At 44.3% G+C, this 15,261-nt stretch overlaps 1 protein-coding gene and 1 pseudogene across 5 annotated transcripts in view; both read left to right on the top strand.

The window, feature by feature from the left end:
- The window catches only part of LOC309511976 (serine/threonine-protein kinase WNK2), a 79,381-nt gene extending 69,728 nt beyond the window's left edge, over nt 1-9,653 (top strand). For 2 of the 4 annotated variants that reach the window (XM_082187361.1, XM_082187360.1), the window contains exons 29-31: nt 3,079-3,123; nt 3,915-4,192; nt 9,072-9,652. In XM_082187361.1, the coding sequence (XP_082043487.1) occupies nt 3,079-3,123; nt 3,915-4,192; nt 9,072-9,413 (665 nt within the window). In that variant the 3' untranslated portion in view covers nt 9,414-9,652. Of the gene's footprint in view, nt 1-3,078; nt 3,124-3,914; nt 4,193-9,071 lie in introns of all 4 variants that reach the window. The other 2 variants (XM_082187364.1, XM_082187362.1) reach the window with 2 other exon arrangements.
- A 3,455-nt stretch (nt 9,654-13,108) lies between these two features.
- Nucleotides 13,109-15,261, top strand: part of LOC309513407 — a 28,138-nt pseudogene continuing 25,985 nt past the window's right edge. Inside the window, exon 1 of the transcript XR_014211667.1 lies at nt 13,109-13,973. The product of XR_014211667.1 is annotated as an uncharacterized misc_RNA (transcript). The remainder of the gene's footprint in view (nt 13,974-15,261) is intronic.

Genomic DNA, 15,261 nt, shown 5'->3' on the forward strand with positions numbered 1-15,261 from the left:
ATTTTTTATCATTTTCACAAAACCTTTATGGCCCCAAGAATATTTTGTTGTATGAATATTTTAACAGTCAATATATCAAAAGAAAGAGCCTCTGCTTTTAAACAAAAAAAAACCAAAAAAAAAAAACCTTTTATTCTAGATGTATGCATTCTTTTTATTAAAACTTTAATACGTTTCATAAAAAAAGCAACATTTTGAACAAAAAGCCGAAAAATAAATAAATCATGTTTTAGTTCAAGTCTTCATCCGGATGGGATTCAGAGTGATAAATACAGATAGAGTAGATCGATCCATCAACACCCTCAAAGCTTCACAGTCGTTTCCTCTTCATGGATTCAACATTTCATCCAGTAACGTTAGTCAGTTTAGATTTATATGCCGTCTGATGATCTCGTGATTTGACGTGCGTCAGCATTGCTTCTATCACTTGTTTCTGCTTCTTTGTCTGTGTTTTGATCCAGAGATTATGTACTATTTCAGAAGATGTGTAATAGCGCCCTCTACCATATAACAGTGGAAACACGGATTGCCGGAAAAACTCGTCAATGGCAGGGAAAGAGTTAAAAGTGGATGTTTAGGAGAAGATCAGTTCAGTTGTAATCTTAAATGCAGAGTATTTTCACTCACGGCCACAGACACGTACCATATATGATTGTGAGCAATGATTCAGTTAATTAGTCTTGACTTTTAAAGACCCCATGAAATCAAAATGAGGTTTTTAGTCAGTGTCTTTTAGCTTTGAGGTCATTTGCTCTATAGAGTCATGTGAAAAAGAAAGTACACCCTCTTTAATAAAAATCATTTTATTATACAACCTCAGATGAACAACACAACATATTACAGAGTGTCATTATTTAGCAAAACCTTGGCCAAAATGGAGAAGCCATGGGTGACAAAATAAGTCTTATTGCTTCCATAGGGATATAGTGGGAAAGTAGCAGTCAGTATCTGCCCTTGATAAATTGATCATGTGTACTCACCAACTCTATAAAAGCAGAAGTTTTGGTAGTTTGCTAGTCTGGAGCATTGCCAAAGAAGAAAGACGTCAGCAATGATCTTAGAGAAGCAAATGTTGCTGCCAAATCAATCAAGGAAGGGTTACAAGGCCATTTCCAAACAATTTGAAGACCATTATTCTACAGTAAGGAAGATTATTCACAAGTGGAAAACATTCAAGACAGGAGACATGACATTCTTTCCAGGAGTGGATGTACAAGCAAATTCACCCCACGGTCAGAGCGTGCAATGCTCAGAGAAATCCCAAAACACCCGAGAGCTACACCTCATACTCTACAGGCCTCAGTTAACATGTTGAATGTTAAAGTTCATGGCAGTACAATTAGAAAAAGACGGTACAAGTATGGCATGTTTGGAAGGGTTGCCAGGACAAAGCTTCTTCTCTCTAAAAAGAACATAGCGGCACTGCTTAGGTTTGCAAAGTTGCATCTGAACAAACCACAAGACTTCTGGAACAATGCCGTTTGGACAGACGAGACCAAAGTGGAGATGTTTGGCCATAATGCACAGAAAACCAAACACAGCATGTCAGCACAAACACCTCGTACCAACTGTCCATCACGTTGGTGGAGGTTTGATGATTTGGGCTTGTTTGGCAGTCACAGATCCTGAACACCTTCAGTCATTGAGTCGACCATGAACTACTCTGGATACTAAAGTATTTTAGAGTCAAATGTGAGGCAAACTGTCCGACAGCTAAAGCTCGGACGATATTGGGTCATGCAACAGGACAATGATCCCAAGCACACCAGAAAATATACAACAGGAATGGCTGTAAAAGTAAAGAATCAAGGTGAAATGCTGAGTCGGGACCTTCAGAGAGCTGTGCATAAACAAATGCCCACAAACATCAATGAAATGAAGCAACGCTGTAAAGAAGAGTGGGCCAGAATTCCTCCACAACAAAGTAAGAGACTGATAGTCATACAGAAAATGATTACTTTAAGTCAGTGGTTCTCAACTCCAGTCCTCGGGACCCGCTGCTCTGCACATTTTGTATGTCTCTCTTATCTGACACACTCAGTTCAGTTCATGGAGTCTCTCCTAACGAGCTGATGATCTGGTTCAGGTGTGTTAAATAAGGGAGACATACAAAATGTGCAGAGCAGCGGGTCCTGAGGACTGGAATTGAGAACCACTGCTTTAAGTTAATGCTGCAAATTTTGCATGCCAATGTGCATTGGCTCGTTCTGTATACACTCGATGATGATAGGGCTCCCTGAAGTGATCACAATTACATCGGGACGTTGCCGTAACTTCTCCCTTTCCCTCCTTCAGGGAACGAGGGTTACATACCTAACCGAGACGTTTTACAAGCTACGGAATCATGGGGTGTACTTAGTTTTATTACACATGCCTTCTCCATTTTGGCTTTATTTTTTTTAATAATGTCATGTGTTGTTCATCTGAGGTTCTAATTTTAAGATCTGCTAAAGACCAGATGATACATAAAACCATAGAATTCAAATAGGGTGTACTTTCTTTTTCACGTGACTGTTTGTATCATTCCGGTGAGCATTTCATTGGACTATGACTATGAGCAGAGGATAAGAAAGTCCTTTTGCCCTTAATTATAAACACTAAATGTCCTCATCTAAAGCTACAACACAAGCAAATGCTTTGACAGCTGCCATTGGATCTTAAATGAAGGTGAAGCTGGTGGTGAGAAGTCCATCCACAGTACGATCAGTCATGATTTTGGCCAAACCAACATCCTATTTCAATAGGACCTATTCAGGAAGGAACGTTGTTGTGCCCGTCAAACCATTTCGTTGGGTCTTTAAAGTAGGACACTTTAGTCAAACAAAAGTGATGGACCTCATTCAGAGTCCAGGCTTTAAGGTTGTCTGCACAAAAGGCCTTTTTTAGCTCATGAACCATTCAAACATGTCACCCACCGACACCTCATGAGAAAACAGATGAAGCCTCCCTACACCTGATTCTGTATCTGTTCACTGATTGGTCGCTATGTTTTCTTGTGCATTAGCTTGTCCAATGGGCTCTGCCATGTGCTTTCCCCCGCCCCCTAACGTCTCTGTCTTTGCTGTTTTGCTCTTGTAGGGTCCACTCTGAAACGACTCTGTCTAGGCAAAGAGCGCAACAGTAGTAAATATCCCACTCCTTTCTTCTTCGCTCCTAGTCCCTCTTTCTTTCTTTCTTTCTTTCTTTCTTTCTTTCTTTCTTTCTTTCTTTCTTTCTTTCTTTCTTTCTTTCTTTCTTTCTTTCTTTCTTTCTTTCCTGTTTTTTTCACTTGTCATTTCTTTTGTTGGCATGAGCGTTCGCCTCTGTGTTAAGTGCTCTTCATTTGCAACAGCAGATTGTGAAATGTGCATTGATTCTTTATATTCATTTGAATTTTTTTTTTTCTAGTGCATGGTTGATGCAGTCAAGTGCTTATTGAAACCTTTATGATTTCTGTATTTCTGGTTTGTGTATTGCTTTGTTCTTTGTTTGGTTCTGTAACCATCCAGCTGCTTGATTTTAGGCTAGAAACAAGTGCACAACAAGAAACACACAAACACAGAAACAATCAGATCCACCAACACATTTCAAGTACATACTCAATGTCTGTTCACTCATTGGTTGGAACAAACCTTAGTACGCAAAGGGTTGATTGATTGTCTGTGACTCTTAAACCATGTGTTATTCAAAATCTGACCTCGAACTTTTGAACGTTTTTTTAAAATTTAATTAACTTAAAAATTGGTATTGAATCAAGTCATTGTCAAAGCAAATAGTTACACCTCTAGTAATGCGTAACGATTAACCATGATATTAACCACACTTCACTGCGTAACGTGACGAATCTCATCATCTGTCAGTGAGCAGCAGATTGGTTACAGAGGACTTCAGGGTGAATTCTCTGAGCTTGAGGTCTTTCTCTGTCTCTTTCTCAGGGTCTCATAATGCTGGTGCTTCATCATCATCATCATCTGCAGCTGTGCCGGCTTCATCGCCTCGGCCAATCACGGCGCTCGTCCAGGCTCAAGCCAACAACAGCAACAACAAGACTGGCACATTCACCGATGACCTACACAAGCTGGTTGATGATTGGGCGAAAGAGACTCTTGCCTCCGCCCCTCAGCTCCGCCCCTCCGTGTGTCAGATCAGACCGCAGAGATCTCATCACTCCTTCCAGACCAGCAGCACTGCAATGGCCAGAGTCCCCAGTCAGGTACTATATGCTGTTTGTCATCCAGAATTGTAATGATGTTTTTTTTTTCCATGTTCATCTGTGTTTAGTGTGTGATGTTGCTGTTTGATCATGAAAAAGTTCTGCAAAGCTTGAGTTTTTCTCTATATCAGTGTCACTGTTTCTGAACTCCCTGAAACTCCTCCATTGTAGTCTTGAGTTTTCTTCTGGGAACGAACACGTCATATTCCTCATTTAAATAATTCATACGCAGAATAAAGGGGTCTGGTTGAGTTAGTTAGTAGTGTGTTGAAACTGGCGATTATGGTAAGGGGCAGGACATTTTCTAAACACGCTCGAAGCTCTCGACCAATCACAACACACTGCTCCAGCCGACCAATCAGAGCACAGTGTGCTTTTCAGGAGGAGGGGCTTCATAGAGACCGGAACTAAACAGAGCGTTACTGACAGACTGGGCAGAGAGGAGCTGCAACATTGGAGAATATGAGGGAACTCTAAGGGAATTTTAAGGCCACCAGGTTACTTTTTAAGTTAAACCAACAAATAATTTTTTTATAGTGAGTATATATTCTGTTCTATTAATCAGATGCATTATTATTGCGACATACTATAAATGTGAATGTCTGTAACCCTCATACCCTGAAGGAGGGAACAGAGACGTAGTTAGACGTACCGTAGTGATTGGGATCACGCTTAGGGAGCCTGTCATCTTTGAGTATTGAAAAAACAAGCCAATGCACATTGGCGTGCGAGATTTGCATCTCGTGCTCCGCCCCACAGCGCGGGTATAAACACGGAAGCGGATGTACACACCACTTGTTTTTCACTGAGGAGCCGAGTGGAGCCCGGGGTCAGCAGTGATCCAGCACTAGTGGTGATGGGACTACGTCTCCATTCCCTCTTTCAGGGAACGAGGGTTACATACGTAACCGAGACATTCCCTTTCAGTTCGGTCACGTTCGACATACGTAACATACTGATTGGGATCCCAATTAACACGCCACCTAGTGCTGTCACCTTCCAGTGCCTAGCGGAAGCCTCCTGACCCCCCGCAATATTGAGGCGGAGATGGGACAGGGCTTAGGCCAGGGAAGTCCACTGCTGTTCCGCATGACCCACTCAGACAGACTTGGATAACACTGGAAAAACGTGCCCTTTCGGTGGAAATGGAGACGCTGTGGAAGCCACATCCTGCCCATTGGGAGGTATCATGTGGAGGTTACACATATGGACTGGGCGTTTCCGGGCAGTACAACATATGGAATGTCACTGAGGTGACTCCAGCCTAAGCAGTGGGGAGACAACACCAGTCTGAGACGGCAGAGCGGGCTCTGGCAAGGGAAAGACATGGGCTCGCCGCAGGGAGCCGTATCGTGGAAGAATACACATATGGGATCGCCGTAGGGATCACAACATATGGGACACAGCCTAACACTGGTTCCACCAGTGCATACGAGTGATAGGCCCGGCAACAGATGCTCCGCCACGTCCATTGCCGAGGGGTGTGGAGAAACTCAACAGGGTTCGGCTAAAGAGGAACTCTACTAGAGCAAGAATGGCGCACGTATCCAGTCCGTAGGAGGGGAATGGCGCAGCAAGCCGACACTTCGAGCGGGGCTTATGGTTTTGGCTGGCCTCTATGCGAAGAGAGCACACAGGAAGCTACCAGCTCGACACGTAGGCTATAGAATCTAGCGAAAGTGTTTGGTGTCGCCCAGACTACAGCTCTACAAATATCTGTCAGCAAGGCACCCTGTGCCAGTGCCCAGGAAGAAGCTACACTCCGAGTGGAGTGGGCTCGCAACCCGGGGGGGGCATGGTGCGTCTTGGGATTGATACGCCAAGACGATGGCATCCACTATCCAGTGGGCCAACCTCTGCTTGGAGACAGCCTTTCCCTTCTGCTGGCCTCAGTAACAGACGAAGAGCTGGCCTGCGGTCCTGAGGCTTTGCGTTCTGTCCACATATTCCCCTTTTCCACCAAGGCAGTGCTGGTACCGGTTCGGAGCCGGTGCCTACTCGCAAACCAGTTCTTTGTGTTTCGACAGCCAAAGAACCGGTTCTCGGCCAGGAAAACTCTTTGCTGGACTAGGGGTTATTGTCGAACTTCTTCTCGAACGTAACCTCCGTCTATAGTAATCCAGACGAGCAGCACAAATGTGTTCTAAACGTCTTCTTCTGACCCCAGTATAGGATCGCAAAGCCTGGAGAAACATTTGCAGAAAGACGATGTAGTCCGCCATTGTAATTGTTATGCTTGAAGTTGGCGCAAGCGTTTCTGGGAAAGCTAAGACATTTGGCAACGTACACAGTGACGTAACAACGTTGTTCGCTGGGCTTTCTAGTCAGTGGAAAAACAAACAGGTTCTGAGAAGGTTCGCAAGTTGAACCAACTTTGATCCAGCACCAGTTCCGAACCAGTTCTTTTTTGGTGGAAAAGGGGTAATACAGGTGCAGAGCACGGACGGCACAGAGGAAAGCCAGGGCTGGGTCTGCCTCCTCCGGGGGCAGCGCTTGCAGGTTCACCACCTGGTCCCGAAAGGAAGTGGTAGGATTCTTGGGCACATATCCAGGCCGGGGTATCAGGATTACGCGAGAGTCGGTCGGCCCGAATTCCAGGCACGATTTGTCGACCGAAAATGCGTGCAGGTCCCCTACCCTCTTGATAGAGGCCAAAGTAAGCAGAAGAACTGTTTTTATAGACAGGACTTTTAACTCTGCTGCCTGCAAGAAGTGATGTGTCTACGACAGCTTGTGGTAGGCCACCTAGAACCTCCGCGTCCCATCTAGGGACCAGACATGGAGTTTCCAGAGGTCTGAATGCGGGTGCCATACGGTGCCCCGTCCCTTAGAGAAAAGGTCCTCCCTCAGAGGAATGGGCCAGGGAGGGGCTGTCGAGAGGAGCATCAGTTCAGGGAACCAGGTCCGGTTGGGCCAATAAGGGGCAACTAGCAAGACCTGCTCCTCTTCCTCCCTGACTTTGCACAGTGTCTGTGCGAGAAGGCTCACTGGGGGAAACGCATGCTTGCAGAGGCCACGGGGCCAGCTGTGTGCCAGTGCAACCGTGTCAAGGGTCCCCTCGGTCAGAGAGTAGAACAACTGGCAATGGGACGAGTCCGGAGAGGCAAACAGATCTATCTGTGCGGCCCCGAAGTGGTCCTAAATCAGCTGGACCGCCTGGGGATGGAGTCTTCACTCTCCCGGGGCCAAATGCTGTCGTGAGAGCTCGTCAGCGGCACGATTGACCATGGCGGGAATATAAATGGCACAAAGCGACCTCAGATGCTTCTGACTCCATAGGTAGAGTTGGCGGGCTAGTTGCGACATGACCACCTCGATGGTTGATGTACGCAACGGTCGCAGTGTTGTCCGTACTGACCAGTACATGTTTGTCGAGCAGCAGCGTTTTGAGGCATCTCAGAGCAAGGTGTACTGTTAGCAACTCGAGGCAGTTTATGTGCCAATGCTAGTTCTAGGGGCACTCTGGCCCAGAGAAACAAAGAGTCTGAGAGTCTGAGGGTTTTTTGCGGCAGGCCGGGGTGATTGTCACACAGAGCGTGCCGCTCTGCCATGCCCAACTCGGGGCTCGGCCGTGAAGCCAGTGTTGATGCGTTCTCATATGAAGCAATCCGAGCAGCGTTACTGCGGCTGCGGATGCCATATTCCCCAGGAGCCTCTGAAAAACTTACAGTGGGAACGCTGTTCTGCTCTTGACAGTATTCAAGCAGCTCAGCACCAACCGGACACGATCCTCTGTGAGGGTAGTGAGGGAGGAGGAGGTGCTAAGGCGGTTTCTGGCAGAAAAAGGTGCCGTCCACAACCTAGTAACCTCCTCATGCACCTCGAGAAAGAATGGCACTGGGGCGGCGGGCCAGGACCAGCCCGGCCCGCCCCGAGAAACCAATCATCCAACCGAGATGGTTCGGGACGCGGTGGAGGGTTCCACGCGAGCCCAACCGACTCGGTGGCCCGTTTCAGCATAGCTGACATTTCTGGATCTAATTCGGGCAACACTACTCTCCCAGAAGGAGGCAGCACAGCTAAATCATCATCTCCAGAGTTGAGCTCCTCTTCCGATGTAGCGATCGACATCCTGTCCTCATGAGGAGACCCGAACAAAATGGCTGGTCGGTCCACTCTAGAGGGACCAGCACGATCCACATGGAGCTCCACCGGCTGCGGTGCCACAGAGGAGTGAGGGACCCACTGGGACTGGACGGGGCGGAGTGCGAGATGCAAGTAGTTTTTTCAATACTCGAAGATGACAGGCTCCCTAAGCGTGATCCCAATCAGTACGGTATGTCCGACTACGTCGAACGTGACCGAACAGAAAGGGAACTAACTAAAGGTAGAGGGGGTCATCCATTTAAATTATATTAAGCCTTAAAGTTCTGCATAATTAGGGGCGTGGCCACTTGAGTGACAGGTGGATTGCAGCTGCTGTCACTACTAGCCGTTTGTCTGTTAGCGTCACGTCACGTCACCTCAGCTAATCCGCCTCTTTGCCCATTTTCGTTAATCCGGGAGGGACGTGCTGCCAAGATGGTGACGGCCGGCTCCGCCCACTTTGGGTTTCAAAATTGCTCTTCAGAAACCTACAGGTGACGTCACGGACACTAAGGCCAATATTTTTTTAAAGTCTATTGTTCTGACGAGTCACAGGCGGTCTGTTCCGCGAACTGGTTATTTTGGACAGTTCGTTTCAATGAGCCAGTTCAAAAAAACTATTCACCGGTTAGTTTATGTAATCATGCAATGACAATTACGCAATTCCCTGTTTAAAGCACCCAATAATTATTTTCTAAAGCTAAAATTTCTAAAGCATATAAAGTGAATAAACATAAACCATGAGAAACCATAAAGCAGTGTTATTTCATCTGGTCTCTCTCTTCTCTTGTAGTTTAGAGGCTCAATCCCTGCGGCGGCTGTGAAGCTCCATCTACCCCTGTCCTGCCCGCTGTCAGCAGCTCTGGGTCCCATCATGCCTCACGGCATCACCAGCGGCCCGTCGCCCGTCATCCAGCGGGGCGGATACCTGATGCCCACCGCCCCCTTCGCTGGGATGATGCCAGCCCCTGTGTATCCACACCAGTGGTCCGGTTTGCCCAGTCCGGTGGGAATGTTTGGCACGGCCACTATGGTCCCGTATCCGACCATGGCCGGCCCGGCACTGCAGACGTTTCCTCTGGTGGTCAAAAGCCCAGACGCCCCAATGTGCCCCAGCAAAGCCAGGACTGCATGATCGCTTCTAACACTCTTCTGCATAAGGCTAATCAATGCACACTTGCAGATGGATAATCACACAAACTCAAACTGACTGGGAGTTCCTGCAACACGTTTTAACTCGGCTTCAGGATCAAACCATAATCTCCCCTCAATGTCTGTGTGCTTTAGATCGCTGTTGGATGGGAGACGCGTCTGTATGAAGCCTTTGAGCCTGTAAATATGAGGTGTGAGTTTGTGTGTGTGTGTGTGTGTGTGTGTGTGTGTGTGTGTGTGTGTGTGTGTGTGTGTGTGTGTGTGTGTGTGTGTGTGTGTGTGTGTGTGTGTGTGTGTGTGTGTGTGTGAATGTGGGCATGAGGAGTGTGTTAATGTATCAAACCAGTCCTGTGGGCGCCGCTTGCACGTTTGTCTGTTTGTTTTGACCTTTTAGCTCTTATGTTTGAATATGAATTAAGGAGTGTTAGTGTTAAGGGTTCGGCTGAGATTAGGCCTTCAATTCTACTGCCATGAAGTATCATTTCATAATCATTTTGGTGATTTAACATACGAATACATAAACAGGCATATTGGGCTTTATTAATGAAACAGGAGCAGAATAAATGTAGTCATTCTTATCTAAATCTCATGACGATTTGTGTAAGAATGGAAAAAAGACATAAATGTTTTATGAAAGCGTCCCAGTGCTGAACGTTGATTATGGTCAGAAATATCAGTCCTGTTTTCCAATTATACACGTTTCATTCATTTACAGCACTTTCATTGGCGGTTTACAGAAATATCCAGCAATTTCAGACCACAGGACAAAATCCCTACTTTAAGAAACACAATTCAGGATGATGTAGTGCCTTGATCGGTCATCAGTTTTCCCTCGAAAGGTATGAATCGGTTCTAAAGGGGGGAAAACATTCCTCTTCTGTTCCTAATGCAATGGCGTTTTTTTTGTTGTTGTTGTTGAAGCAAGTTTGCATTAAATATAAACCTAATCATTTGAAGTGTAGCTAGTAGCTAGATTGATGAACGAATGCAGTTGATGTCTGGGTTTCTGATTGGTTACAATCATTCATAAGCAATACTGCACTAAGCACAGAGTCTCAGATGTGTTTGAGGAACGACTGGTTTACACTGCGATGATCTGATGAACGATGCATGCCATCAAAGCGTCGCGGACGCCCAAATACAGAATTAAGAATTACTGTGTAAACGTGCTCTTATAAGTGCGCCGCCTTCCCTCTTTACAGCGTAACACAGGGACTGAATGCAGGTTTGACTCTGAATGTGTGTCAAAATGACATTGCATGTGATTCACCCTCCCTGTTACGTGCTGCATTATCCCAACCCATAATGTGAACATTGACAAACTACTTTACATTTGACTGTTTTACCAAATGTATCATTTTTATTTGCTTTGCATAGTGGCTGAGTTTATTCCTTCTTGCACAGTGTTAATGATGTTGAGTTTTAATTTCTTTTAAGAGGGCAGTGCAATTGTTAGTCATGACTCATATTTATTGTTGTTTTAAATAAAAGCGATCCAGCATGAGGAAGAGCAAGAGTTTGAATATTAGCTCACAGGTGTACAAAACGTATTTGCATCCAAAGTCCACATCCCAACATAAAGTCTGGTTTTATTTGTATGTTTGTATGATTCAATCTTTAGTCAGGGTTATATTTCTATTATAACTGCCAAACTGTGAATTGTACAGTCCTCTAGTATTTATTTCCTCAGTGCTTAGTTTTGCTGCAGCTTCTGTCCTGTAATGTGTTTTTCATGCATTTGTACAGGATGTTAATCAATGATCTGCAGTTAGAAACGTTTCCGGGAGGTTTCTGATGTTTTGTTCTTGCCGTTATTAATACTGATAATATATCTGGCAATAATTACTCCACTTTACCATGTTTGTGTCTCACGGATCTGATGGTTATGGACTTTTCCCGGTCTTTTCTCTGTGAATGATTGCTTCCCCTTCTCCGCATTACTTTGCTCCGCTCAGATCCAAACGAAATGCACTCACAACACAGACTGTGTACAAGTTTAATTAAGAATAAATCAATATTTTGTGCTTAATAGCTACTGTGTTCTTGTGGTTTTTCACAACAGTGATTATCTGAGCCGTGCTCTTGAGGTACAGGTACACTGTAAAAAATAATAATATGAATAAGAAGAGAAAACAATATCCCTGATATTTTGTGCTTCTAAGATCCTATGGAGAAAATTACCAGGATAAACACTAATGTTGGTTGATACAAATATGTTGCACGATATATTAGACTTATGCCCCACTAGACTTTTACGGAAAATTTCGTTTGGTCCCCAGGGGCCACTCCCCCCCACCCCCCCACCCCCCCCCCCCCCCCCCCCACCCCCGCGCTGGGCCCCCCCAAACCCAAAAAATGCAGTTTTTCCTAAATAACTACCTGAACCGTGGCACCGAGGATGAAGAATTTTTTATGGTATGTTGGTCTTAAGGGCCCACATCAACCTAGCCCATAATCACTCATTTGTGATTTGCGCCCCTCCCATAAAAAATGAAAATGCAATATTATTCTGCTTTAATCGCCCCTATCTTCAGTTGAGATGTTCAGAACTGCACCATATTTCATGTGTATGATTAACTTGACATCCTCTGGGGGTATGCTAATTTTCGCAGAATTTCATCCATGGGGGGGTATAAAATAAATTCATTTATGTGCACATTTAGTGACTGTACACTCATCGGCCTGTAGATGGTGCTGTTGAGCGAAGGGTTGCTGGTTTAGGATGATACTGTCACACACACACACATGCAGGAATACAAACAAACGCAAGCATGCACACACACTGACATACACACGCACAGACACACACCCATACACACACATACAAATCCACATGCACAGACACACACACACAAACACACACGCGCACACAGATGTACGCACGCATACATACACGCACAGACACACACACACACACAGACACACACATACACAAACACACACACACACGCACACACACAGACAGACATGCACATACTACTACTTTTTTTAGGTATATACATAAACACGCAATACAGCCAAATTGCTCCACGTCATTTATTTTTGTGGAAAGCCAGTGCAGGCCTGAGCGGCGGTCATATTTTGTACTGCGATGCGGTACATCTAGTTTTTTTTTCTTCTTAAATGGATCTTCCAGTAAAATGTGTCGATGTGTCGTGAACAGCATATTCTAGAGCAGGTGTGGGAAAAGTTTAGAGAAAAACTGTCAAAAATAAATAATAATAAATAATAAATAATAAAAAAAAGAAATTAAATTTGATGTAAATAAAAAATAAAAATATAAACATTTGATTAAAATAAATAAATTGATAAAAATAAATAACATTTGATTTAAATAAAACAAATACATTTAACAGTACAGTAATATAGTGAGTAGAAAAGAATGCAATAATGTAGCATATGTGTATATATAAATAAACAGTGATGTGACTGAATGTATATTGATATTATATTTAAGAAGTGTCTTTATGCTAATAAAGTGAGTATGTTTTTCATAATTAACAAGAAATACTAAATAAGTGTTAAAGGTGCTGACGAGTGATCCATGAGAGACAAACCTTTGTCACATCAGCAGATAAACAGAGGAGTGTTTATCACTGAAACTTCAGCATGAGAAGAAATCATTATAAGAGAGAGGGATCATGACAGACCCTGGAGAAACTCTGTGACCAATAAAGAAGAGCAATAAATAAAACACGAATAAGGGTTTTGAGATCTTTTATTTTTAATTATAAATTTTTTTTTTAAAATTAATCCAAGGCTTTATAGCATTATATCTTAATGTTTCAATGCAAATTAATTTTGAATAGGCTTAGATTTAGTTAATTTTACCTAAAGAAATCCTGATGTTGTTCTTTGACTTGTTTCAACACACCTTGATCAGAAGCTCCACCCTCTTACAACACTAACCAGGAAGAGGCTGACTTGTTATTTCTCTTTCCTGCCATACTGACTTTGTCTCGACAAAAGCAATAAAGACTCAGTGATCAGTGGAGTACGAAGGGGAAAATTTCACAGAACAATTTGAGAAGTTTCTTTCTGAACAAGTTTGTTTCTGATCTTTGTGATTCTCATGGTGAATCATTTTTTAAACCGTCGTTCAGAAAGTGAAAGTAAAGTTTAGATTGCTGGAGCTCAAACAGTGAAAATGGCTTCAGCAGCTGAAGATGATTATATTTGTCCTGTGTGTCATGAAATCTTCAAGGCTCCTGTTATTTTATCCTGTAGTCACAGTTTCTGTAAAGAGTGTCTTCAACAGTTCTGGAGAACCAAGGAATCTCAGGAGTGTCCTGTCTGCAGGAGAAGATCCTCAAGATCTAATCCTCCATTTAATCTTGCGTTAAGAAACTTGTGTGAGTCGTTCCTGAAGGAGAGAAATGAGAGGCGTTCATCAGGGTCTGAGGAGATCTGCAGTTTACACAGTGAGAAACTCAAACTCTTCTGTCTGGAGGACAAACAGCCTGTGTGTTTAGTGTGCAGAGATTCAAAACAACATGACAATCATAAATTCAGACCCATCAGTGAAGTGGTTTCATCATATAAGGTAAGACAAATGTTTCTTGATTCACATGTAAAGAATCATAACGAGTCATAAACACAGATCGTTCCGGTTACTAACGTATCCTCAGTTCCCTGAGATCATGAGCATTGCATCAGTAACTGACACTGATGAGGAAAACTTCGTTTTTCACTTAATACTGAAGCCTGATTGGTTTACATCTCTGCACCTGCACAGACAAAGGGCTTTTCAGTCGCCAAAACCGGACCGACTGCCTATTTAAGTCACACCGAAAGCCATTTTCGGAATTTTTCTACTGATGAGCGGCAGCGGTGACTTGTGTACAGTAGCACAACAAACTAGACAATACTCATTCCCGTTATCTCAGGGAAACAGGGTTACGTTAGTAACTGGAACATTCCCTTTCGATACTGTTCACTCGCCTTGCATAAGTAGCTGACACTTATGGGGAGCGCAATCCAAGAGCGTCGTGCTACTAGTGCAGAACGGAAGAGAGCTTTATGACCTGAGCTCTAAAGAGCGTGGAAAGCATCTTAAGCACATAGCCTTGTGTTGGTCTAAGGAGGACTTTACTGTCATTAGGCCCAAACTTGAGGCAGAATGCGTCCACTGAAAGAGCCTGCAGATCACCAACTCGCTTGACCGATGCCAGAGCCGGCAGAAGGGCGTCTTTAGCGAGAGAGGCCGAAGGTCGGCCGTTGTGAGGAGCAAAGATCTTTGTGCGATCAGGCCTTCGATTAGGCCAAAAGCAGCCAATCATTGAGGTAATTCAGGATGCGAACTCCCATCTGTCTCAGGGGGAGAGGGCCGCATCCACGAATATCATAAGAGTGCGTGAAGCAAGACACAGTCTGAATGGTAGGACTGTAGGATGGTAAGCCCCTTCAAACATGAATCTCAAGAACTGTGATGAGAGGCTATTTGAATATTAAAGTACGCATCCGTGTGGTTCAGACATCTCAAATCCATCTTCACTGGAACGAGGAAGAAGCGGCTGTAAAAGCCTGAGTCACCCTTCACTAGCAGAGCTTGTGCTTCAGCTCGGAGGACGTGAGCGTCGATGTCTGAGACTGAAGTGTTAGTCACACTCCTGAAGCCTGAGAGAGAACTGGAGCGAGTAACTCCGTCAGACATGAACCAATCAGGCTTCAGTATTCAGTGTTGATTTGATTGAACAGGACTGCAGTGATCAGGACTGGTTGTGTTTAGTCCAGCTGAACTACATTATAAATGCAGTTTCATAGATCTGAGGAATTAGTAACTACGGGGGCAAATACATTTTCACGCCGGCCCAGTTGGTATTGGAGAGCCT

Source organism: Leuciscus leuciscus, assembly GCF_965113295.1.
Source record: "Leuciscus leuciscus genome assembly, chromosome: 13".
In the NCBI taxonomy this organism is placed as follows: Eukaryota; Metazoa; Chordata; class Actinopteri; order Cypriniformes; family Leuciscidae; genus Leuciscus; species Leuciscus leuciscus.